This window comes from Vigna radiata, chromosome 11 (genome assembly GCF_000741045.1).
Source record: "Vigna radiata var. radiata cultivar VC1973A chromosome 11, Vradiata_ver6, whole genome shotgun sequence".
Taxonomy (NCBI): domain Eukaryota; kingdom Viridiplantae; phylum Streptophyta; class Magnoliopsida; order Fabales; family Fabaceae; genus Vigna; species Vigna radiata.
Window position 1 is genome coordinate 11,266,688 of NC_028361.1, and position 26,378 is coordinate 11,293,065.

Here is a 26,378-nt window from a genome sequence, read left to right on the forward strand (position 1 = left end):
ATTTTTGTTTCCAAATATGCCCTCCATAACAAAATTAAACTATTTAAAAAATTCATTAAAAACAACAAATGAGACACCAACACGTGTCGTTGGCAAATCGTTGTCAAATATCTGTTGTTAAAGTAACATTTTCCTTTGTATTTTGTACATGAACCTAGTTGGTAAGCCGCAAGCAGCCTTGTGTTAGTAATCACTAGCCGCCATTAGCTAAGTAGTTGAATAGGGAAAGAAAGAAATCCTGAGAAATGCATAATTAGAGATCACAAAAGTAGCGTTCCAACGAAGAGAGCTCCGTAGTAACGTTGAACCAAATCATTAACTGCACAAACTTGATTATAATCGGTGAATTATCACTCGATTTATTTTCCTTTATTAGTTTCCTCATATTTTATAGTTGTTCTATATACTGATGAATAAATAAAATCATTCGAGTACAGAATGAACATTGAACGGGAATCCTCATTCTATTTGGATTAGCGAAATATTGATTTTCTTCACTACACCAAAAATATCCAAGATGATTGCTTAAATCTCAACTCAAACTCAATAAAACGTTTGAGCTGATGCATCTCCACTTGTTCTTCTCACATGTACACCAGAATTTTTGTCATAATGGTTAGCAGTGATATACCTTTTAAGGTCAATTCCCCTACTGCCACTGTGATTTTTGTTTTTGTTAGCATATAAAACTGCTTTATCTTCTGTGTCCTGCCGGAGCCTTCTACTTGCACCACTATCCACTAAGAAATCTGTATCCAAATTATCATATGAGGAAGATGACACCATGTTAGATGAAAGCCCATAGTGGCTATACCAATTGGGTCCCACCTCACCGAATATGTAATCCGAGAAGTCAGCGGAACTGGCCGAGTCCTTGATACTCGCAGTACTACAAGAACTTGCATCTGAAGAGCTGAAAAGTGAGCTTTCACTAGAAGAATCCACCATTGTATTTCTTCCCCCATACTGGAATCTCCATTCCTCTGGATATGCAAAATCATTGCTTAAAGAATCATCAACATCATTCCAGTTAGGGTGCTTGCCATGCTTCTGCTGCAGATAGGAAGAATTACCGCTTGTAGCCATGGAATTTGATCTTGTTTTAGAAGTAGCAGGAATGGCTTCCAGGTTCCTCCTCTTGAATTTTCCAGCAGAAGATATTGCAGTGCTACTTACTAAACCCAGTGGCTTAGGAGAGTGCCTGAAGGTTTTTAATAAAATAGCATAAGACAGTGCTATTATTAATACTGAAATACTACAGAAATAATAAATATATCTGGCAAGAATTAAACATCAACATCCAGAGGCCTACTACCTTGCATAAAGAAGCATGTATGCCCTTTCTGATAAGACTCTTGACAATTCCACAGGTTCTACCTAAATAGAAGCACAGATTGCATCCTCAGTTTACATACAGAAATTCACCTAATAAATCTATTGTGCAGATTGATATTGCCATCACTATTACAATTGTAAAATATTGATAACACAAGTTTAAGAAATCAAGTTCAAATTGTATTTTCAAAGATATTTTTCAAGGTTTAGGTATTTCTTTAAAATTTGAGAAACAAAAGGCAGTAATAACCTCAAAGAAGAATTTATACTATTCTTTGATGAATCTGACACTCAACAATACAAAAAAGTGTTTTTAATAAATAACTTATTAGCCATTGACAAAACCCTTATAAGCTTGTACTATGACATGCTTCAAATTTAAAACTTAATCTTATTAATTATAAGAAATGGAAGCTGCTTCCCACAGCAATTTTTTTCTCAAATACAGACTCTAAGACTAGTCTCATGTTGAAACCACTTCTGAAAAAAATGTTCAAAATCAGCCTAATTTTAGTCTCTTTTTTTCTAAATTTGATTCTTCATATATTGATGATGAGACATGAGTACCATTCAATGAAAAAGTAAGTACGTATGAAAATCAAAGCCAAAAAATCAAATGATAGCATCATTTGGATAAGTTTTTTGGAAGGTGACGAGAGGGGGGTGAAGGCATCAGACACAGAAAAGGTAAATCAGAATAAAAAAAGTCACCCTGCTGTCATCAGTCCTGAACCATTCCCCCTGAATGTTCTTCACATAACAGACATAATGGCCTGAAAATGCTGCATTCATGATATCCAAATGGACAACCACTGCATACAGGCTGTATAATGGAGACTTATCCTTTGTTCCGCTCATATAGGGAGCCATATTCAGGACTTCAGGGAACTGAACCGACTTGTTCAACTTCTCGAAGTTACCAGACTGCCAAAGTAGAATCAGAATATGCATGAGATAGAAAATATAGAAGTAAAATAACATATAGAGCAAAGTAACTAGATGACATGTAAAACTTCCAAATCAGTACTGGAGGTACCTGAAATCGTTTTAATACAATTGTAAGAATATTCGGTGCCTCCAATACGGTCAACTTCTTTCTTGCTTTCTCATATGTTTTACACCTGTACAACAAGAAATAAAAAAATTCAGTGATTTAATATTGAGATTGTGATAGGTTCCTAAATTGGGAACCTAATCAAAAAAGCTCTTTCTCATCAAAGAGAACACAAGAAGGAACGAAATTGAATGCTATTCACAGTAACAATGTCTGTACAATAGGAAATCAGAGGCTTAAACCTCTTCACAGGTCAAAACCTGTCAACAATTACTTCAACAAAAAGTCCCCCCTCCACTAAACAAACAACTATTTATACAACTCCTCTGCCTCCTATCCTAATCCCCTTTCCACTAAACAAACAACTATTTATCCAAATACCCTATATCCTAACATTACACCCTGCGGCAGAACAACCTTATCCTCAAGGTTGGAATCAGGAAGCTTGGTCTCATGGCTTCTCTTCCTCATCGGGTTATCATATGAAGGGAACCCACTGGCTATGTCCTCCAATTCAAGTCATGAGGCTTGGGTTCTGGTTCAGCCTCGCTCTCTTTCTTTTTCTCCTCTTCTTCTTTGGCCAGTATCAACACTTGTAATCCCTTCTCCGGGCACTGATGGCTGAGATTGAATGGCCCTCCGCTTCATGAATTCCAAGTACGGTAAGTTTTGAGTATTTCTTTATTGACCCAACGCTCTCCGCAACCCCCACTTAGCCCTGCGTAACGCGACTGGGTTCAACTCGCGCTACTACCCCTGCCGTCCTCTCCCAAGAACTCTGAATCTTGGTCGTCAGTCCGCCTCTGATCTTCGAGTGGGTACACAGCTTCTCCACTTCTCACACGACTCGCATGGCTGTCATCAAGTCTCGCAGATCATGCGGCCTCACGTGGTCACCCACCTCCTCCTGAAGTCCCACCATAAAGTATCCGAGGAGCTGTTCTTCAGGGATCCTAGTCGTCTGCCCTACTAAAACTTCGAAGTCCTGGACATACTCGCTCACGGTGCCCACCTATTTAATAGCGGCCAATCGCTCATACACGGACCCTCGGCCTCCTTCTCTGAACCGGATCACCAGCGCCCTCTTCAACCCTTCCCAAGAATTTTTCTTGGTTTTCTCCCTCCAAAAACGAAACCAATACGCGGCGTATCCCTCCATGCTGATGAAAGCCAACTGCAATTTCTCCTATTTTGCAACCTTTTGCACTTCAAAGAACTTCTCGACTCTACTAATCCAAATCAATGGGTGGCCACCTTCGAACGCAGGTAATTCTACCCGTTTCCTCCAATTCACCGGCCCTTCTCGATTTCCTTCGCCCCCTCTTCCTCTCTCCCCTTCCGATCCGCCCTCGTTCTCATTTACGGAGGATTCACTAACCTCACGACGCGGCCTGTGTGGGTCTTGTTTGCGATCTCCTAACAATTTCATAATCCCTTGGATGTCTTGGCCCATTGCCTCATAGTTCTGCCTCAATGCCCCAGTTTCATGCCGCAAGAAAATTGTATCTGCCTTCGTCTCGGCCAGCGTAATCTCTATCGCCTCCAGTTGACCTTCTACCGCCAACACTCTGCCCTTCCGATTGGGAACCTAATCAAGAACTCTCTTTCTCACCAAAGAGAACACAAGAAGGAATGAAATTGAATGCTATTCACAGTAACAATGTCTTTACAATAGGAAATCAGAGGCTTAACCCTCTTCACAGGTCAAAACCTGTCAATAATTACTTCTCCAAAAAGTGCCCCCTCCACTAAACAAACAACTATTTATACAACTCCTTTGCCTCCTATCCTAATCCCCTTTCCACTAAACAAACAACTATTTATCCAAATACCTTATATCCTAACAGATTGCGTCTGACACAGGAAAGGAAAAGTAACCCTCGTAACCCTCAAAATACCAGTTGTGTCTGTAAACTGCATGACATTTGCAGCACTACTTCAGTCTGCATAAAACTGGAATAAAAAAAATCCAGATGACAGACTTTGCATTGTGCTTAGTAGCTAGGTCCTGATAACCTAGTAAGTTTTGATTGTATGATCCTACAAGAAGAGGGAAACCTGGCATTCTGAGCAACAGAAATCGTAGGCAAGCAGAACCACAGTCGGATTACTATCTTTGTTGTGAACTCATGAGATCGTCAATTCTCATCGAGGAAAACACCTAGACTATGGGTTGGATCCCCCTAACCCAATTTTTCCTTTCTCTTCATTTGTGATCCCACTTCACCTGCAACCAACAACCCTCAAACTTCTCTGCTGCAGCCAACTGCAACCACCCCACTCTTAGACCCTCGAAAATGCAAGATTGTTCACAGGGATTGTTGGCAAGCAGGACCATAGTGGGACCACAATCTTCATTGTGAACTCACAGGACTGTCAATTCCCAGCAAGACAAGACCCAAACTCTAGGTCAGATCCCTTTATGACCCCCCTCCCATTCTCACTTCATTATCTGCAACCAACAACCCTCAAATTTCTCTGTTGCAGCAAACAGCAACAGCTCCACTCTTCAACCTTGGTGAGGTGAATTGTTTGCAGGAATATTCAGCAAGCAGGACCACATGGGAACCACGATTCTTCATTAAGAACTCATGGGATCTCTTTGACCCAGTTTCAAAAATCCCTAATATCTTTTTTCTCTTTGTTTGTGATCCACTCTTGGACTCTCCTAGTCTCACTTCATCAGCAACAAAGAACTTTCAAACTTCTTTCTCGTGCTGCCAACTGTAACGGACCATCTTCACTCAGTGCTGCCACCACCATGCTTCCCACCCTTTGGCTGTACAAAGTGCAAACGGCTGATTCTGCATTCAGTTTCTTCTCCCGCTTAGTCTCTACCTTCTATTATCCACTGTGCCTTTTCTCACTCTCAGTCTATGCTACCTTCTTTATTGTCTTAATAATTATGGACTAATATAAAATTGGATATTATAACTTGTTATGATTTTGATTTTTCAATTTAAGTTTGTTTAATGCTGTCATTGAGTGTGTTTTTTTTCTTTATATTTATTTTTTTATGCAACTGCATATATAACTCTACTTTTTTCATTTTGGGTAGGAATGGAGGATATTATGAACTGAGTAACTGATGTTCACCCTACCCAATCTAGTCAGAATCTTGAGTTTAAACCATGACTATAACTGCATATATAGTTCAATGAAAGCAAACTAGCTGAACAAAAAATCTAGATATGTTCCTAAATTGAAGCAAGAAACTCATTAAACAAACTACACCATAGTTATGTCTAACCACAAGGTCCCACGATTCTTCTACCACACACTCCACAAAGTATGGTGTGGAAGCTTCTCATTTTTCTTGCAAAAGCAGCATTCCTTTATAGAGGATTGTAAAATTCATCTAAAGATGAGTCTTTTAAATCAATTTGACAGACAAAAACCCAGAACGCCATTATTAGATTCGGGATTTTAAATAGAAGCTACGGAGGGTGAGTGGACCCTGGCTGCTACAGGGATTGTAGTAGAAGACAGTTCAGTATAGAAACTTTCACATGTGAAATAGCAGCCTGAAAATCAATCAAAAGACTGCTATTTTTCATTTTATATCTCAACTAAACCAGCACTTACGTGTACAACTCTCCCCACCCAACATTTTGGAGAATAATTTCCCTTCTCTGGCAATTGGATTATCACTTTATGTCAGTGTTTTCTTTTCACCAGGAACTGGTTTCTCTGCCTCTTTTTTCTCATTGCATTATTATTATTATTATTATTATTATTATTATTATTATCCGCCTCATTTTTTGAGAATTGATATAGACTATATAAAAAAATTTCAGAATGGCGGCTATACTATAATGTATTTAGTATTCAATTCTGAAAAACACTTACACGTTTCTAAGCCTTCTGATCAATTTTTAACTGTTACAGTAAGTTTAATGTTCTCTCAATAAAATCCTAAATTTAACCTTCCAACAGGTTTAGGACCTTTCCTTCTATTACTTTTGAAGTTGCACAAAGCTTTGTTTATCACTTTGTACAGCAAATGGATGAATTACCAAATTAAAACTACAGTAATTTCTCGTTCAGTTTGAGGATTTAACACGTTAGTTAAAAGCTCAGAATCTGAATTTTGAAGATTTTATCATGAATTTTAACCTCAAAAGATAAATTAAGTAATAGTAGTCAAATTTAATATCTATGATGTACCATCACAGAATAGAAACAAAATTAAATTGGCACACAACTTAACCATGATACAAGCAATATATTATGTTTGCTAAGGAAAAAGGAAAGAAAAGAAAAGCAAGCACAGGAGCATTATAATAGGCCAGAATGGAATTGGAATAAATGTGAAAATGGAAATAATAACAAACCTGCTGCAATTATACTTATTATCTTTATCCAAGATTTCAGGTGCAGTAAATTGTCCCAGGGCCTCTTCTAAAGTTCCAATATCACCATCAATTTCAACAGTAAGATCCATCATTCTCTCATACCTCTCAGATTTTCCCAGGCATCGTAAGCACTTTATCTGCAATTAACATCAAATATATTTTAATTTTTAGGAAAACTATCTTCTTACAACTCTGTAAAAGTTGAAACATGTCAACCTAATAAAAAAAATAGATCTTTTTAGTTATAACAACCTTTGATCGAAGATAACCTCCAAAAGTGTAACCAACTAGAGTTGTTTCTTCTGCCAAAGGACTAGAAACACTGGCTTCCTTGAGGCAAACAGATTGCATTGTATCAACTGCACACCTGCCCAGTTGAGCAATTAATCGTGTAGACAACTTGAGGTATAAATTGTTCACAGCTTAAGCAATTATTTTCCTCACCTTAAAAACTCATGTGCATCTTCTTCCCTCCCATGCCCAAGATGGCTTCCAATCTTGTGTATCTTAGACAATATCCCAATTGGTGAAAGAGGAGAAATGCCTTCTTTTGCCTTCTGAATTAGATGTTCAAACTCACATGTAAAGCACCATCCCTTCTTTTGACCTAGTGAAAGCATTATGAATATTTAATTAATTACAAGATCCTGATAATTGGACAAGTTAAATCAAGACGAAATTATTAAGAGGAACTTGCATCGTCTTGAATGGAACCCTTGAAAAAGATACGAAGTCAAAGGCCGAGTATATGCCAAGCACTGGAGAACAGCATTTGCGTAACAACTGCATGATGAAGCATTTCAATTAGCAAGGTAATAAATGTTGAATAGAAAAAAGCTACACAAACAAGCACTGGTTGTGCCTCCCTTGAACTAATGAAACACAACAGAGAAACAAGAACTGAAGATCAGTGTGGAAGTAGCCAGCCAGCATTAGCAACTAGAATGTTTACTTGATGTTTTCTCAAAAGTTTCTTTCATCTCAATTACCATATCCTATTCTCGTAATATTATAGGAATGCGCCTCATGAATGTATTCAAAGAAAAATGAAGAAACATAATGCTCCAAAACAAACTAATCCAAACTCTTTCCTTCCTTCTACCCTTCCAGCAGTTACATGGCCTATAACATATTATAACAATCAATAGAAGTAAAAAGAACAAAAAATACCTGTTCCCACAGTTCGTAAGGCCAAAGGGGAATAGCTTCATCTTGTCATAACAGTAAAGTTCTACAAAGAGTTCATAAGGAAAGCCCATCTGCCAAAAATATACAATTTCAAAATCAACAAAGACAAAGTTATTATCTAAAATAATAATAATAATAATAATAATAATAGTTATTTCTAAGCTAAGGAAATAAGTCAAAATATTTCAACCTCATTTTCAGAAGATCTTGAATCTTTTGAGCTTCTAAATTGCTGGACAACTTTCTGCATTGATGTTTTCAAACCACTGCGTACGTTTTGTGGCAGATTTGGAATAGCACTAACTTTTGTTGGTAAAGAATGACAATCGTCAGTTTTCACACACTTGGACTGTAAAAGAAAATCTCCCTTGGTAGTTGAAGATGGTCGATCACGAGAACTAGATGACAATCTTCGTGCTTCTCTGTATTTTGACAAATGTGATTCTTCTTCTACATCATCTATTACAGCATATTTAGTAGAGCCACTCAAGTAAGGCACAGTTTTGTATTTAGAGGTATCTGTTCCTGATTTTTCAAGAATTGCAACTTTTCTTCTGCGTTCATGGCTACCCAAATTTGCTGCCTCATCATGAGATGTATCGGATTTAGTTTTGGGAACTTTTGATTTCAATCGAGTCTCATCATTAGTGTTACTAGGATTTGTCTTGGTTCTCTTAATTGCATTAGAATCCTTAACTTCAATATTCACGGAACATTTCATGTTCACTGTTGAATCTTTGTTATGAGCGGAACCAACACTACTATCAGCAGTAGTATCATTGTAGACAGGGTTTGGAAATCTGTTGTAATAGTTATCATCGAATGATTTTCTTGCACCAACAGAAGGATCAAGATTGGAATACGAGTCATTGGAAGATGAGATATCAGCATGTATTCCTTTAATTTCTGCAGCAAATCTAGCCAAATTATAAACCATATATGCATGAGATAATTTAACGAGACTTGTAATAAAAAAAACCAGTACCATGATGATCAGACTCAGTTCTGGACGCGGATGCCCTGTAAGAAATATTTTCGTCATTGATTTCCATGGTGGTAGTGGGAGGAGGACAACATTCATCCTTGTGACCTTGCCTCCAGTGACTAATTTGACACTTACCCGAACTACAAGAAAGTATGCTAATGAGAATGAATGACAAGCACTGTAATATATTAAGAGAATGAAATGATGACTTGAGAGACATGTCACTGAACCAAGACGAACACACAGGCAAAAGAAAATGCAGATATTTAGGAAAGCAACTACGTCAAATCATTAGTAAAACTTCTCACTGTAAAGATGACAGTTCAAGCTCTTTCAATTTCGAACACAAAAGAGAAAAAAATTAAAAAAAAAAAAGCAAAGCAACCCCCCTGGATACATTCATTATTATTTTTTTTTTGGTCGTCAAGCAAAAGGGAAAGAAAGAACAATAGCTCCTAACATCAGAGGCAATGCAAACACCTTATTGCATATTTGGTCCAACAACGGGGATGTGGTTTGTCATTACATAAGTGAAAACCAAATAATTCCAGTGCATGTTTGGATCTTATTTGACGACTCTCGTTGTACCATAAATTCACGTCAAATTGCTCACAATAACTTATTTACTTGATGCTGCATGTCTATGGCCGGGTAACAGGATACAAACACGCGGATTACTTCCACACCATCAAGTAGAATCGGCATGGTTTCTCTCTTCTAAACGAGTATTCAATCACGAAATTACTTAAACAGAAGTGAGAAAACAAGCCAAATTAAGCATAATACAACATACAAAGCAACCAATAACATTGAACTCAAGTCCCAATCCAACAACAAAGCTTTTTCCAAACTAATGAACAAGCATAATCTCAATGTCCCTTAAAACCAAAGCACAAAATGAAAAAATTCATCAATCCCCACCCCGAACACTAATAATCCCTTTCAAACAAAGAGCAACACAAGATGAGCTTTCTTATCAACGACAACCAAGTAATCCCTCTCCACGATCCCTATCCATTTCTCCAACCTCTAAACTTAATCACTCAATTGTAATAACACAGCACAGCAGTTCCAAAATATAATCACGAAGAAGAAAAACGAACCAATATCTCACGGCCTTGCAGCGAGCACACCGCATGGTGGTAGGCGCATAACACACCGCGCATTGGTACCACCGAGAAACATTCACCGGAACCGGCGAAGAGTACTCCACAGGCGTCGGCGCGACCGCGGCAGAAACCTCCATTTCCTCCACGCCAGCATCCTCCGGCGACCTCATCATCATGGCCTCCTCCCTCTTGGCCTCCGCATTCCTCCACACATGCCGAATCACCGCAAAGCCCAACGCCAACACCACATACACCAAACCCTGAAACCCTAAAATCCCGGGTACCAGCATCGCAGTCTCCCAGTCAGTGACCTTATCCCGCACCCAGGACCAGCCCCGAACCCAGGATCCAGAGCGTTGTAATCTTGCTACACATAGATAGCCTCCGCCGAGAAGGGCGAGGGCGATGGCGCTGGAGGGCGGGAGTAGGAGATTCCCGGCAGGGGCAGAATGGGAAAATCAAAATCCAGAGATAGAGAGCAATGCAAGGAGCATAAGCGTGAGCATGAGAATGAAATGAGTTGATTGAGCGGTGAGTTTTGGGCTCTGAAATCGAGTTATGGTTTTGGATTCAGCTCAGACTGTCGAATTGCGAATATGCGACACAGCGATCTGTTTGTCGTTTCTCTTGTCCTCCGGGACTTGCCGTTTCGACATCCTTCTCTCCTTGCATCATTCTACAGTAACGTCTCAACTCTCTCTTCCTTTTACTATTTCTTTTTCTCTTTCTCTCTTTTTAAATGCCAAACGTATCTTCGATGATAAATATAAATGCTAGTGGTAACGTTGCAGGGTTTCTGTTCCACTGTTTCTCAACATTCATTAATGGCCCTCGGATTATAATGCTAGAGTCTTTTGTACTTCCAAAGTAACTCCCACACATCATAACACCAATGTGCTCTTTGCATCTGCTAATAATAATACGACTATTATTATTTTTCTTTTTATTTCTTTTATTATTATTTATTACCACTTTACTACTATTCAAATGCTATTATTGTTATTTATTAACGCCAGTTCAGTGCCACAAGAAGTGGGTCACTCTTTCACTGCCTCTGTTTTGCTCTATGTATTCCCAATACGGTAAAAATGATCTAGATATCTTTTTACTTAATTTAGTTTAGAATCTGTCACTGTAAGTTTCGAATTTAATATAAATAGCATCAAATTTTTGGGTGTTTTTTTAACCAATTATAAATGGTCAAATGATAATTTAACTTTCTGAAATACAAGCTACGTAGTGGGGGTTGTGTGATTTTAAAGAATGAACACCAAATGTTCATGCTTTAAGTGTCTTCTTCCATGCTCAATGTTTGATCTCTGTCATTCATGATTTTAGAAATTGATATGTTTATTAGTCTTCACTTTTTCCTTCTGCTAACATGTAGGTCCGTGTTCTTCTTCTTCGGTAGCAAGAGAATAAACGACACCTTACTTTCTAAACAAATGTAAATGTAAGAAAAAGTTACATTTTAAGAGTTTTCAAAACATGTCAAACATTTGACAAATACTATATATATGTTTTGTCTGGATCAAATTGTTACAGTAGATATCTTATAATAATGGTTCCATTTGGGGTGTGATTGAAAGTCTGTAATGTGTTTTTTAACTGCAGAATGATATTTTGGACTATTAGGGAGAATTAAGAAGGGAACATTCTTCCCTTTTTTATTGCTGAACAACATTCTCCACTTTAACTGTCACGGGTAAAAGAGCATCTCTTCTTCATTGGCAGTCCAATCACTTCAGTTTTCGTATGATGGGCTACCATAATTTTGGGCCCAATCAATGTCCTGTCCATATACATGCATCATTACTTCTTTTATTTTTGAAGCATACCATTAAAATTATCATTAAATGCAAGACTTTTCTTCCCAAAGTGAATTATAGAAGGCCTTCGAGATAAAAAAAATGAGAAGAGAGGAGATGTTAGAAGTGAAATTTAAGTTTAACTCAACGTCACAAAACCAATTTGCAAGATGAGGTTTGCATCCACTTATAACACTGAATTAGCTTTATCTTTAGTCGATATAAGACTTCTAACAAGTATCTTCATATTGAATAAAACTTACACACGTATAATTTATACTTGGCATCTTACTATAATAAACATTAAATGTAGTGAGAATATATCAAACTGTTAGTTTAGATTGTAACATCACATAGAAACTTGTTTTGGTATAACTTATTTACGCACAAAATCAGAATAATGATTTATACTTTATAATAGAGGTGATTTTTCTCTTCATATATAATATCACCAAATAAGGCAATGTTATATTATTTTAACCATTATGTAGTTAGAATGAATGGATAAATGGCATATGATGCAATTGTGGAAAGCTAGAACATTGTTAAGTTCATAATAACGATTGAGATTGCATATAGTTATATTCAATGTTTCACAATTGTTACATTAAGAATGGTTGCTTATCATTGTTGGGCCTTGGCTGTGGACCGTAATACAGGGGTTAGTTTAGGTGATGGGTGTTGCTCCCTCCACCATCCGAAATGCTCCTGCACCTCCTCACTATTTTCATTTATTCCAAAAATATTATACACTTTCCCACTATTTTCTTTTATTGCAAAAATACCCTACACCTCCCCACTATCCTCAATAATCTTTCTCTTTCTCTCTTTGTATTAATGGAGCATTTACATGGCTTAGATTTGAAGTTGTGATATATTTCCTTAAATAAGTTTGATTCAATCTTATTTTCACTGTTCAATATAATTTTTTTTTCTTCACATTACTTAATAAATGGTAAAATTTTGTTCTAAATTTCTAGAAAAATGTTTATATATATATATATATATATGTGTGTGTGTGTGTGTGTGTGTGTGTGTGTAATATCTTTAATTTTTAACATTATATTATGTTTTAACTTACCGATATGTTTGACTCAAATAACTTGAATAAAGTATTTAATTTATTAGATANATAATATAAAAATATTATTAAATACTTAAAATATAAAAGAAAAGTTATTTGTTAAAGATTTGGAAAAGTTAGTATATAATAATAATATATTATTTTTTACTATTAATATTATTATGTTTATTATTTTGTATTTGTATCTAACTTTTAAGTTTATAAAATGATAGTGGTAGAAGCACTAATATTGAAGTTTCCTCTTAATTTTATATTTTGCAATATATCACAAGTTAAAATTTGAGTCATGAATGTTCATTAATTCAGAGAGAGAAAGAGAAACAATATTAAAGGATAACGGGGATGTGTAGGGTATTTTTGGAATAAAAGAAAATAATGGAGAGATGAAGAGTATTTTTGAAATAAAAGAAAATAGTGGAAAAATGCTGGGGTGGTAGAGGAAGCAACACCCTTAGGTGATTCTATCAATGTATGTATATGTGAGAATGCATTCGATGAATCTAAATAAAAATTGTTCTAAAGGCTTATTTTTACACAATATATAACGTTGAAACTTGTCATTAAAAAAGTGACAAAAATTAAGTTTCGATGTTTTAATATCAAATTCTACTTGTTAATGATTTCACCTAACTTACTAATTTAGTTAGCTAAATTATCACATTAGATATAACTTATCAATTTAGCCAAATAAACTATCTTATTAAGCACAATTTGGTAATTTAGTTGAATGAATTATTTTATTATGTCTAATTCAGTAAGTTAATTATCCAACTAAATGTAATTTAATACCTTATTTAAATGAATTATCCAACTAGATGATTTATTTTTAATTATTCATTAAGATTGAAATACACTTCAATAAGTAAATAAGTAAATAGTAAAACACATTCACTAGTGCAAAAACGCTGATTAACATTGGTTAATTTGGGCTTTTGACGTCCGTTTCATATCCGACGTATATTCCAGTGACGTAACTTTGCATCAGTCACTTAACGACAGACGTTTATATAGACGTCGGTTTTTAATTAGACGTCAGGCGAAATAACAATAGACGTTACCATAGACATCAATGGTCAACAAAATAGATGTATGGATGCGCTGGATCGTTTTGTGTGTTGTTACTTATTGGACGTCACGTTGTGCATTGACTGATGTTTGTGGACGTCACATTTTGCCTTAACCGACGTCTACGAGGCAATTTTTTTTAAATAAAATTTTATTTTTCGAATATAACCACACCTGAAAATCAGAAAAATTTCCCAGAACAATTGTTTATAATAAATTATTGTTTGTTTGAGCTATAAATAAATATAATTCAATCCAAGATCAATAAAAATAATTATAAACTTAAATTAAACCTAAGTAATTGAAAACAACAAAAAAGAAGTCTTGTTCTAGTTCCACTTTTGGATAACATAAGTTGTCCACTCTTCCCTTATCTGCCTTATCATGCCTTCGATTAGAGCAGATGAATTGTTGAAGTTCTGCACAATTAAAAAATATTGATTATGGTTTGATATATGTTGAAAAGAATTAATTGATTTTTTGATGTTTTCAAAGTAAGGCTGATTATTACCTCAATCCACTTATCTGTAATGACAGCTCGAATGATGATCTTAATCCAACACATCACATAGTACCCACATTCCCATGAATCAAGTTGTTTGTTACACTAAAATGACAAAGTAAATATAGTCAAGAATTAAGATCATTGAAAAATAAAGTAAATGAATTAAAACTATAAATGCAACAAACCTTGGGATACAACACTTTATTTAACTGACCTCGAGATTTACCCATTACTTTATTTACATTAAAACAGAAAGTAATATTAATTTAAGTATGAAATCATTAAAAATTAAGGCCGACATGAAATTAAAAGTCATTTTTAGCGAAACACTTACCCTTGAAGCAGGACTTTCAAGTCATCTTTAATCTTCTTATGCAGCGAACATAAAAAGACAACTGTATTTTTTTTTGGGAATGAGGACTACCAGTTGCCAGTGAGCCCTGTTTGGAACATCAAAAATAGTTAGTAAACTAATTAAGTAAACTAATCAAGTAAACTTTAATTACCTTTTACATAAAACAAGGCATACCCGTCAATGTATGACACAAGGTATATGTCTCTGTTTGACTCAGCCATCCATGTTTCCAAATAATTTTGTTTCACTTCATCTGTGTTACCACAACGTTGGATGGTCTGAGGTTCAACAAATCCGTAAACGGAAGATCGACCTTGGTCTACAATGATTGAGTCCATGTACCTATAACAACAAAGTTAACTTATTACAAAGTAGGCATCTTAATTAAAATAATATGGTACCAAAAATTAACTGTCTTACATGAACTAGAGTTGAATAATGGAAATATTCAACCACTTGTCTCCTGAAATGATCTCTGATACATCATTGAATGTGATATATACTGGCGAGTGGGGGGGGAGACCAAATACTCTTAAATCCCAATATATTTCTATTGATCCTTTGGTAAACCTGGGACATCTTGCCATTAGTTTTGATATGGGATTATCCTCCACTTCAACCATGTCATTACCATCATCACCATCATCATCATCATCATATTCAGGTATTGGTACCTCAATCATCGGCTGCTTTTAAGGACGTGTGAACTGAAGATAACATTTTTCAAAGTTATTAATAATTATTTTGAAATTATAATATAAAATAGCCAATGATACAAATATTATACTTGTTGTGTCCCAATGTGTGTGACAATCAATGCTCTAGGCCAAGCTAAAAAAGTTCCTACGGCCTCTCCCACAAATTGAACTTCTAGAGTGGGTACAGGCACCTGAGCCTGGGGATCCCGAACCTCGTCAATCATGACACGCACGTGCTGGGGTGCTATGGGAACACCATGAATAGTGACTCCTCCCTCAACTACTCGTCCAACAGCCACAATGCGTGCGGGATCCCCTTCAACCAACATGTCATACTGACCACTCTAGTCAGTAGGTTCAGCAGCAGAGCACGATCCTTTGGTGCTGCCAGGAGGAGGTGTGGGAGTTTCAGTTGGCACACCCAGGGTGCCCTGCGTCATGGATTGTAGCTTCTCCTCAAGCGCTCTTTGTATTTGTTTTTGTTCTTGTATCTGCTCATTGAATCGCTGCTCCATTTGATGAAATCTTTCTTCCCACTGACGATCCATCTCCCTCAATGCCTCCTGATTCATTGCTTGTGGTGTTTGAGTTGTTTTTTGTACAGGGTCAAAGTATTGACGAAGACCAATGGACCCAGGAACTGCACGTACACGTCCTGGGTGCTCCAGTTTTCCAATGGTCGTTGTTAATATGTCCTCCCTACCTTGGGGAGTAAATGTTCCCTGCGTCTGCTGCTCAACCAACTCATCCTGCACATTAAAAATGTTACGTTACTTAAATTGCAAGATATGTGTTGGAAGTCCCACATCGACTAGATATAAGGCCAATTTATAATATATAAGTGAGGTGCAAACCTCACCTTACAAGCCGGTTTTGTAGGGTTGAGTTAGGCCTAAACTCACATTCTAATATGGTATCAGAGCTATGGTTAGAGTCTATCCTAGCGATATTTGTTGGGTAGATTGTTCCATCCGCTATTGGGTCGTTATTGGACCACCCATTAATATCTAGTTTCACGCTCGAGATGTATATACCTCGGCGTAAGGGGGTGTGTTGGAAGTCCCACATCGACTAGAGATAAGACCAATTTATAATATATATATATATATAAGTGGGGTGCAGACCTCACCTTACAAGCTAGTTTTGTAGGGTTGAGTTAGGCCTAAAACCCACTTCTAATATGGTATCAGAGCCATGGTTAGAGCTTATCCTAGCGAGTTCTAAGTGGGTAGTTCTGTTTCCACCCGTTGTTGGGCCGCTATTGGACCACCCAATTTCTACTATCACGCACGAGATGTCTATACCTCGGCGTGAAGGGGGTTTGTTGGAAGTCCCACATCGACTAGAGATAAGGCCAATTTATAATATATAAGTGAGGTGCAAACCTCACCTTACAAGGCAGTTTTGTAGGGTTGAGTTAGGCCTAAACTCATATTCTAATAATATGAATAAAATACAATAAAGTAATGTTTAAAATTTGAACTTACAATTCTTTGTGAGATCGCTACGGCTGAGGCAGATGTCATGTTCCCATCAGATTTAGTGTAACCCCACTATTTTGAACTCTACTTTTATCATCTTCTTCCTTTGTCTGAAAAGAAATATTGTTAATATAGTACCCACCATATTTAATGACATGTGTGTTCGGCCCCCGAGATAGCCTCAATAGAGTTTCAAAAACATTTGGAGTTGCATAAATCTTTTTCTTAAACCATGGTAAGAAGGTTTTGACATGTTCATTAAGTTGTCATTTTTCATTCATTCTTGGGTGTATTGCCTTTATTTCATTAACGTGTTCAGAAATGTAAGGAATTACATCATCAGTGTTGTTTAAGATGTACAAATGAGCTTGATCAACTTCTTGTCTACTTACACGTTGAATCCTCACACCACGATTCTTACCTTCACATCTTCCTTCATTTATGCTATTAGGTAGACCCACTGGTTCACAACTTGGCATGTAACTTAAACAAAATTCAATGGCTTCTTCTGCAATGTATCGCTCTATGATTGAAGCTTCTGGTCTATACTGATTCTTGACATATCCCTTTAAGATTTTCATGTATCTTTCAACAGGATACATCCACCTTAGGTAAACCGGCCCACATATTTGAATTTCTCGGACTAGATGAACGATCAAATGAACCATGATATCAAAAAAATAAAGTGGAAAATACATTTCCAATTCACATAGTAGTCTTATTCCTTCATTTTCCAATTGATCTAAACATTGAGGATCAACAACTTTCTTGCAAATGGCATTAAAAAAAAAACACAGACGTGTCAAAATACCCCTAACAGAACGAGGTAATATGCCTCGAATAACAACCGGTAACAATTGTTGCATCAATATATGACAATCATGAGACTTTAATCCAACTAACTTAAGGTCTTGCATGGAAACAAGATTACTAATATTAGAAGAATAACCTTGTGGAACCTTCACACTTCGTAAAGACTTACAAAAACTTTGTTTTTCTTTTTTAGAAAGAGTATGACAGGTCGGGGGCAAATAAGTGTGTCTACCTATTATCTGTGGATGTAACTCTGTTTGAATTCTCATGTCAGCCAAATCTTGTCTTGATTTTATCCCATCTTTGGTCTTCCCTTTCACGTTTAATAAAGTTCCGATGACACTGTCACAAATTTTTTTTTCTACGTGCATCACATCAATACAATGTCGAACATCAAGTATAGACAAATATGGAAGATTAAAAAATATTGATCGTTTCTTCCAAACTTGTTTTGCAGATGTACTTTTACGATGTTTTCCGAATACAATGTCAATGTTTATGACTTCGTTGTACACCTCTTCACCATTCCGGGGTCTACACACAACCTCATCCTCGGTTCTTCCATTGAATGCTTTTTTCAATCTACGATAAGGGTGATTGCGAGGAAGGAATTTCCGATGTCTTGTATAAACTGTCTTCTGACCATGCTTCAATTGAAGGTAACTAGTGTTTTCTTCACAAATCGGACATGCAAAATGTCCTTTAACACTATAACCGCTCAAGTTTCGATAGGCTGAGAAATCATTTATAGTGCAAAACAACATTGCACGCAAACGGAAATTGTCTTCAACATCTGAATCAAACACTTCGACACCTTTTTCCCACAACAATTTCAAATCATCAATTAAAGGTTTCAAGTAAACATCAATGTCATTGCCAGGTTGTTTAGGACCAGATATCATCATTGACAACATGACATATTTTCTCTTCATGAACAACAATGGAGAAAGATTGTATATCATCAACATAATTGGCCATGAACTGTGTTTGCTACTTAAATTCCCCTACAGATTCATACCATCATTTGCAAGTGCAAGTCTTAAGTTTCTTGGATCTGCACCAAATTCTGGAAATGTTTCATCGATCTTCTTCCACTATGGTGAGTCTGCTGGGTGTCGAAGAACATTATCGCACTTTCTTCCTAAATCGTGCCATTTAAGGTTCTTTGCATCCTCCTTAATAGAGAACATACGTTTGAACCTAGGTATTATAGGCAAATACCACATGACCTTACCAGGTGCACCATCATTACCCTCTTTAGTGTTTTTGTCAGATTTCTTCTTAAAACGGCTTAAACCACATGTTGGACAATGCTTTAGTGAAGCAAATTCCTTAATATACAAAACACAGTCATTGGGGCAAACATGTATCTTCTGATATTCAAGACCAATTGGACATAAAACGTTTTTGGCCTCGTAGTTACGAATAGGAAGAGTATTATTTTCTGGAAGCATCTCCTTCAGCAACTCCAACAACTCCGTGAAACTTTTATCCGTCCATTCGTTCCTTGCTTTTAAACTGAACAACTTCAAAGTTGCAGACAAACGTGCAAAGTTTGTGCAGCCTGGGTACAACGGTTGCTCAAAATCATTGATAAGAGAATCGTACAAATTAGCTCTTCTAAAGTTATTTTCACCAACATCACGTATCATGTCCTCTAAATGATCAGTCATCCATTCTTCCACATAATTTGTTCCTCGTGACGTCATAGGCTGGTCCAATACTTCTCCATGCCAAGTCCAAACGGTATACGATCTTGTTATGCCGAACATGAATAGATGATCATGCAAATTGCCCAAGTCTTGTCGTATTTGATTAGCACAACGAACACAAGGACAAAAATATGTCACGTTCACAGACTTTGCATTTTCTTTAACATATTGCAAGAACACCGAAACACCCTTCTCATATTCTTCAAAGATGCGACGTGCATTCATCCAGCTTCGATCCATACTATGTTCGTAACATACTTCATCAGTATAAAATTGGACAATTGGACAATTCAAAATTTAATAAAAACGATTAAAAGATTAATCGTTTGTGTTAAATTTCAAACGGGAAATAAGTTTCATTAAGTGATTTCATACTAATGCATGTCAATTATAATAACACAACTAAACTTAATCACATGCATATACTAACAATCTGCAAACACATGCATACCTAAACGTCAATATGAAATCATAAAAAAAACCAATAAAATGCAAATACAAAATGCCAACATTATACACAAAAGCCAATAATATCCATACAAATTAAGTTTTCAAGAAACAACCTAACCTTTTTAGCAGATTATATATAACCAAATGAGATAGTTGTCGTAGTGCACGCCCAAATATAGGTCAGAAATGCAGTCCAAAAACAATCCAAAATGCAACCCAACAAGACGTTTGAAACTGCAACAAAACGCAACGAAATGAAATTATAATCGGTTCAAATGAAAGCTTTTTCATCAAAGACTAATTCAATCAGAGCAAAACTAAATTTAAACGGTCAAAAACACAGAAAACGAACCTCTAATGGCGCGACGGAGAAGAGCTCTCGACGAAGAAGACGATGAATAGTGGAAAGTGCTCGCGGGTTCGCGTTCTGAAGTTTATGTCACTCTAGACGTCGGTTATCAGTCGAGACAGACGTCTGTAAGGTTATAGACGTCAGTGCTCTCACTAATTCGACGTCTATATCATTTAAATATTAATATTGGCGCGGATTATAGACATCAAGTATGTGCGCAACTGACGTCTAGTTGGACATAGTCGTCGGTTGCATTGTAACCGACGTCTAGTTTGTAGCATAATCATTACAGTTTCACCTAACTGTCAGGGTATAGATGTCTCTTAGGCGGAGCGTCGACGTCTATGTCTCAGACATTAATGGCACCAAACTACCTGTCAGGTTATAGACGTCAATTTGGGGGCAACGACGTCTGCCTCGCGACTTTTCACCATCTCTGAGACCTATAGACGTCGGTGGTTGTCTTGGAGACGTCTACAAGTTGACTGTTCACCTTACCTGGCAGCCCTGTAGACGTCCCCTTATAGGGGGACCGACGTCTAGACGTCTTCAGGCATCAGTTAGGCCAGGGCTCGATGTCTGTTTGTCCTACTTAATTACGAAGTTGCCATCGGTCATCGTTTTATGTCAGTGCACATAATAACCGACGTCTATGCGGTGACGTTAAACAACGTTTTTCCACTAGTGATTTCTCAATGTTATAACAAAGAAAGATTGAAATACACTTTTTTTTTACCTTATGAGTATTTATTATACTTAGGGATTCCACCTCTATCCATTGAGTGATGTAACCAATAGTCACAATAAAGAATGTAATCTATTTTTTTGCCAACAAGATTCTAGTATATTCATTCCAAGTGTAAAAAGACAAAAAGAATCCTTTCAAATGCATGAAATTGATCGATCTTCTAGAATTTTGTGTATTTTTCAACATATGTTTGTCCATCCTCCTTGAAAGTTTGTAAGTAATTTCTACAATGAAATACTTAGAAAACCATACCTAGTTTTTCTAAGTAATTTCACACTAACCTTATTGCTACTTGTCATTGTAAGTGATGAGCTCATACCCTAATTCATGATTATGTACCTGATTTTGTGATTAAAAGTTATGTGAATAATGATATTAACAATGAATATATTGCATACAAGATTGTAGACATGTGTTGTTTACTCTCTAATGGAATTAAAAATATATATATAATAGAGTGTATAATATCACATTTCCTAATGGGATCATAGACTTCTTTCGAATTTTATTCATTTCAATTTGACATTCATCAATATTATTTTATAATATTAACACAATAAATTTTTATCATAATTATATCTTTAGTCATAAACATAATAATATATTATTTTATAAATTGTCATACTAAAATAAAACAACACTCTAAAATGTTTATCACTGATGTAAACAAAAGAATAATCGGTGATGTCCATACTTTATTATTATCGAGGTTTACTATTATTTACTTTTTTATAAAATAATAATGTATGTTTAAAAAAACAAAAACTATGTAAAGAGGATTAATGAGGTATTCCACTAATTTTGAAATTAAAATATAAAAGTATAAAAGTAAAGTTAGGACACGGAGCAATGCAACCCTCCAATAAGTAACAGGTTTTAATTTGTGATTGGTTATACACGTCGGCATTTAATTGATGCAACTGTCATTACTTTCACCTTGTTTATTTATTTGACTTCACATGAATATTGTATGATATTTCAAACACTATGAATTTGTTGTCATACTTTAATCTTTCATGTATTTGTAGGTTTGGGCTTAGTGTACTTTTCGCGTAGACATTTTATGTTAAATTCACGTCAAAATGTTTTGGTATCATGATGAGGAGGATGAATATTCAATAGAGTTAGTAAGATGTGATCGGTTTAAAACTTTGAAAAAGAAAAAGAAATACGTTGAGACCAAGCTTTAGAAAATATAATTTAAAACTTTGACATCATTCACCGTGCCTTTCGAGTTTGCTCACAACGGACTTCACGGTAACTTGACCCTTAATATTGAGCACTACCCATTGATGAATATTACTAATTTCTTTTGTGCATAATTGATTTCATAGCTTGGTTCATTTTTTTTAATATATTTTCATATATGTATAATATGTTTTGATAAGTCGATTATTAGTTAGACGATTAATTATTTAATTAAATGAAATTTTCAATCAGACTCAAAAATTGAAGTATTACATAGTTCCAATGATCAAAGTTCAAACACTTAGTTCCAAAATTATTTTGATTAAAGTTTTAATCATGAATAACTATATTTGGAGTGTAATTAGATCGACTTTAATCAAAAAGTTCATCACAAAGTATATAAATAGAGTTTCAAGGTAAAGTGGTATGTTACACATTAACTACACATATATTGACATGTTATCTCAATCGAAGTAACTTTGGCATCGAAGGACCTTGCAGGTACTCATCGATCAATGTTGACATACATGAACTAAATTTAAAGACTAGAAGTGAATAACTCCTTGTTGCATAGAAGGCTCAACTCCATATACCTGAAACATTTTGGTTCTACCAGGGTCTGAGTGAATATTTGTGTTAAATCTCATGGTGGCTACAAGGAACATGACGAGCAACGTCGTTGTAAAAGAAGCATCCGAAAACCAACCTAATCCTATGGAGATGATGAGGAATATGTAGAGACAAATTGAAGAAATGCAACGAAAGTATGACGAAGAGTTGAAGACCCTACTAAAAATGTGGTTATGCGCCAAGAATAGAGCATCAGAAACTCTGTGTGTTCTGCACCAACTCACCTAATATCAACCAGCAATGTGAAGAGTCTTGTCGAACAATTCAGGAAGGCAGCTCAAGAGCTGACAAGGATCATTCGTCCATCATAATAGTAAACACGGTTGAGATGCTTCCATTCATGGTAGGGTTAATGGAAAAACCTTTGTTAAATAACTAAAGGATGTTTGTCTTTGGCAAGTACGGTGGCTCTAGTGACCCTAATGAACATCTTAGAATGTTCATGAACTAAATGACATTTTATACCACGAGTGATTTCATCTGATGTAGAGCCTTTTCCATCTCGTTAAAAGGAGAAGCTTTGACCTAGTTTTCTTCATTACTCCTAAACTCTATAGACAACTTTTCCACCATCCATTTGAAGTTTGGAGCACAATTTGTCACAACCCGACCACATCACTTAACTTCAATTGCCTTAGTAAATGTTATGCAAGAAAAGAAGGAGTCACTCTGAGTGTTTATAGAGAGGTTTGGAAAGGTCGCAAGACAAATATGAAATCTTAGTCCTGAAGTGGTTATGCAGCATATGATTACAGCCTTAGAACAAGGATCATTCATGAATAGTTTGTGATTGCAACCTACAGAGAACTTGGTTGAGCTTTGGTAAAGAGCGACTAACTTTATGCAAATTGAAGATATGCAAGATTTTAGGAAACAAATGCAAGCAGAAGTCTCATCAAGTGACAATAAGGCTGAGAAGAAACTGCATGGTAAAGGACATGACTTAAGATCCAAAGAGTCAACCAAAGGGCCATGTTTTCACCAGTATACTCCTTTAAATGCACATCGAGCGAAAATTCTAGAAGAAGCTCTTAGTACTAAGTTGATGTCCATTCCCTAACGGTGGGATTTCCTCTTCCCCTTATTTTTCTCTTTCTCAACCTACCGATTAGTGGGGAAAATTATAGTCCACATAGTGGGCTAGAGGATGGGTCATCCTACCATTTTGACATTAATCACTATAGGGGTCGACTTGGAAAGAATTTGAGAGTTTAATAATTTAACACCAATTGTGCCATATATGCTCCCCTAAGTCAAGCCTTGTGTGGCCCACTTCATGAAGATAACTTTTTTGGGATTGTCGAAAGCCATAAACTTTGGAAAAAAAATTAACAAGTTAGCACCGAGCAATTATTAAAACTAAATAAGGAAGTCAGCTCACTGAAAACATCGTCACAAAGGGTCGATAACCCTTGGCAATGAAGAAGTCTTTGAGGCAGGTGAAGGAAGGGAAATTTATCAATGATCCTCAACGCTGACGACTCTTTAGGTGTCATAAATAATGGAAGCCACAAAGTCATCCTCTTAGGATCCTGAATCCAATATAAAGGAAACTTAGGTTAATCGTCAGCGTGAAAAAGGAATTGTCGGTCAATCTCCTTTTATCCCAAGTTTAAAGTATCCAGTTTTAAACCCTTTGTATGATGTGGCACACAAGAAGAATAGTAATTTCTCTATCTCTACAACTAGAGACACCTATCCTTTCATAATGTTCGGGCAAGTGCAAAATTGGTGTAAGAACATGGGATGTGGGGGTTAGGTCTAACATACATGCCCAACTTTTCGAATGCATCTAAGTAGACACTAGGTTTAATTCATGCAACTTGCTTATTTGAAATTCATCAAATTGAACTTTTATGAGCAAGTCATTGAATAAGCAAGAATACATGTAAAAGAAGTCCACAAGAGACCCCTCCTTCTTGTGGTATACCCACTCGTTCCCTTTAGAAACTCGAAAGTTGATGAGATTTTGTCGCACATGTCGTCACCAAGTATGTACGACTGTTCGGCCCCATTCACGTAAATCCTTACCCCAACGAAAGCGAGTTATGTACTCGCAAAATTCGTGAGGTTCCCCGTCATAGCTTGGAATGATTGGGAGATTCAGCTTATCCCCTTCGTTTGAAATATGCACCTCAATATTGACAGTTGATTCCTCCTAAACAACTTAAGGATCACCATTCTTATTTTCCTCAATATTTAAACTTGCGGCCACTGTAAGAACTTGAAAAATAATTGTATTTAAGAAGGCATATTTTTTTAGAAAAATTTATATTTTGCTATAGTAAAATGCTACAGTGAAATACGTATATAACTAAAATAAAATATGTATGATGCTCTAGTAAAATTATACATGCTATAATGAAAACACCTCATGAAACATGTGTTGCTATAGTAAAAATGTAGCATAGCTACCGTACTATTACAGTAAAATGTAGTACAACTACAATAACCCTAACTTTAACTATAAATAAGGGCGAGAAATGGAATTTTTCATCAAGAGAGTGAAAGTGAGCAAGAGTTTAGTAGCAAATAAGGAGATTTTAGGGCTAGAATATGAGTTGTAGAGAAGGTAGAAAGAGCTTCTGAAGAGGTGCTCTTCATCCAGGAAAAAGAGAGAATCAGGTAAAAGGAGTTAACCTTTCTTTGTTTTTATTTTGAAATAAGTATTTATGATCTAATATTCTTGTGGTACAAAGGGAACTATCATTAATATTGTTTTTCTATTGAAAATTGGGTGATGAAAATTGTTTGTGATCTTGTATTGAATTTGTGAATGTGTAAATGTTAATATTGTAAGTAGATGTTAAATATTTTATCATCCTATGTTCTTTGTTTGATCGATGCCTTGGGATGATAATAATGTGAAATTTGTGAAATTTAGTTGGGAACACTTTGGCTAAGGAAAGACAAGATACTTAAGTTATCCATTGAGACAACTTTCTTTCCTAGAAGTCCACTCAACAAGCTTTCACTTTATTTCAAAAATGGAAATATATATATATATATATATATATATATATATATATATATATATATATATTATGTAAAGATAATCAACAATGTGAATTTCAAATAAATTTAATTATTATTCTGAATATGTGAGTTATAAAGATATTGAAATAAATACTCAGCCCAATTGTGAAGTTTAGGTTCTTTGATTATGTTTTTCTTATTTTTCCATTTTCTAAGTTACCTTAGTAAAACCTTAATACCAACTTAGTTTATTGTTAAATCAACCTGAAAATTTTATATATAGTTCATAAGACATAATAATTCATTTTGACTGTCAAGATTTTTAATTTGAGGTCTATACCAAGAGGAAGCAATTTCATAATTTTGAGTAAAACGACCATCATTTTATTTACATCTCTAAGTTACTTTGGTAAAATCTCAATCCCTACTTTGTTTATCGTTAAATTAAATTGAAATTTTGATATATGATTTTTGAGATATATTACTA

At 35.8% G+C, this 26,378-nt stretch overlaps 1 protein-coding gene across 1 annotated transcript; it reads right to left on the reverse strand.

Moving 5' to 3' along the window:
* Positions 1–439: 439 nt before the first annotated feature.
* On the reverse strand, positions 440–10,866 carry LOC106777718 (ubiquitin carboxyl-terminal hydrolase 17). The gene is made up of 12 exons (XM_014665437.2): positions 10,021–10,866; positions 8,918–9,057; positions 8,123–8,838; positions 7,915–8,003; positions 7,442–7,527; positions 7,189–7,351; positions 6,997–7,111; positions 6,724–6,881; positions 2,372–2,456; positions 2,047–2,259; positions 1,316–1,377; positions 440–1,201 (listed from the first exon to the last, which is right to left on the reverse strand). Exons 1-12 carry the CDS (start codon positions 10,314–10,316, stop codon positions 544–546), a joined length of 2,781 nt encoding a protein of 926 aa, XP_014520923.1. The 5' UTR covers positions 10,317–10,866; the 3' UTR covers positions 440–543.
* Between the last annotated feature and the right edge of the window lie 15,512 nt (positions 10,867–26,378).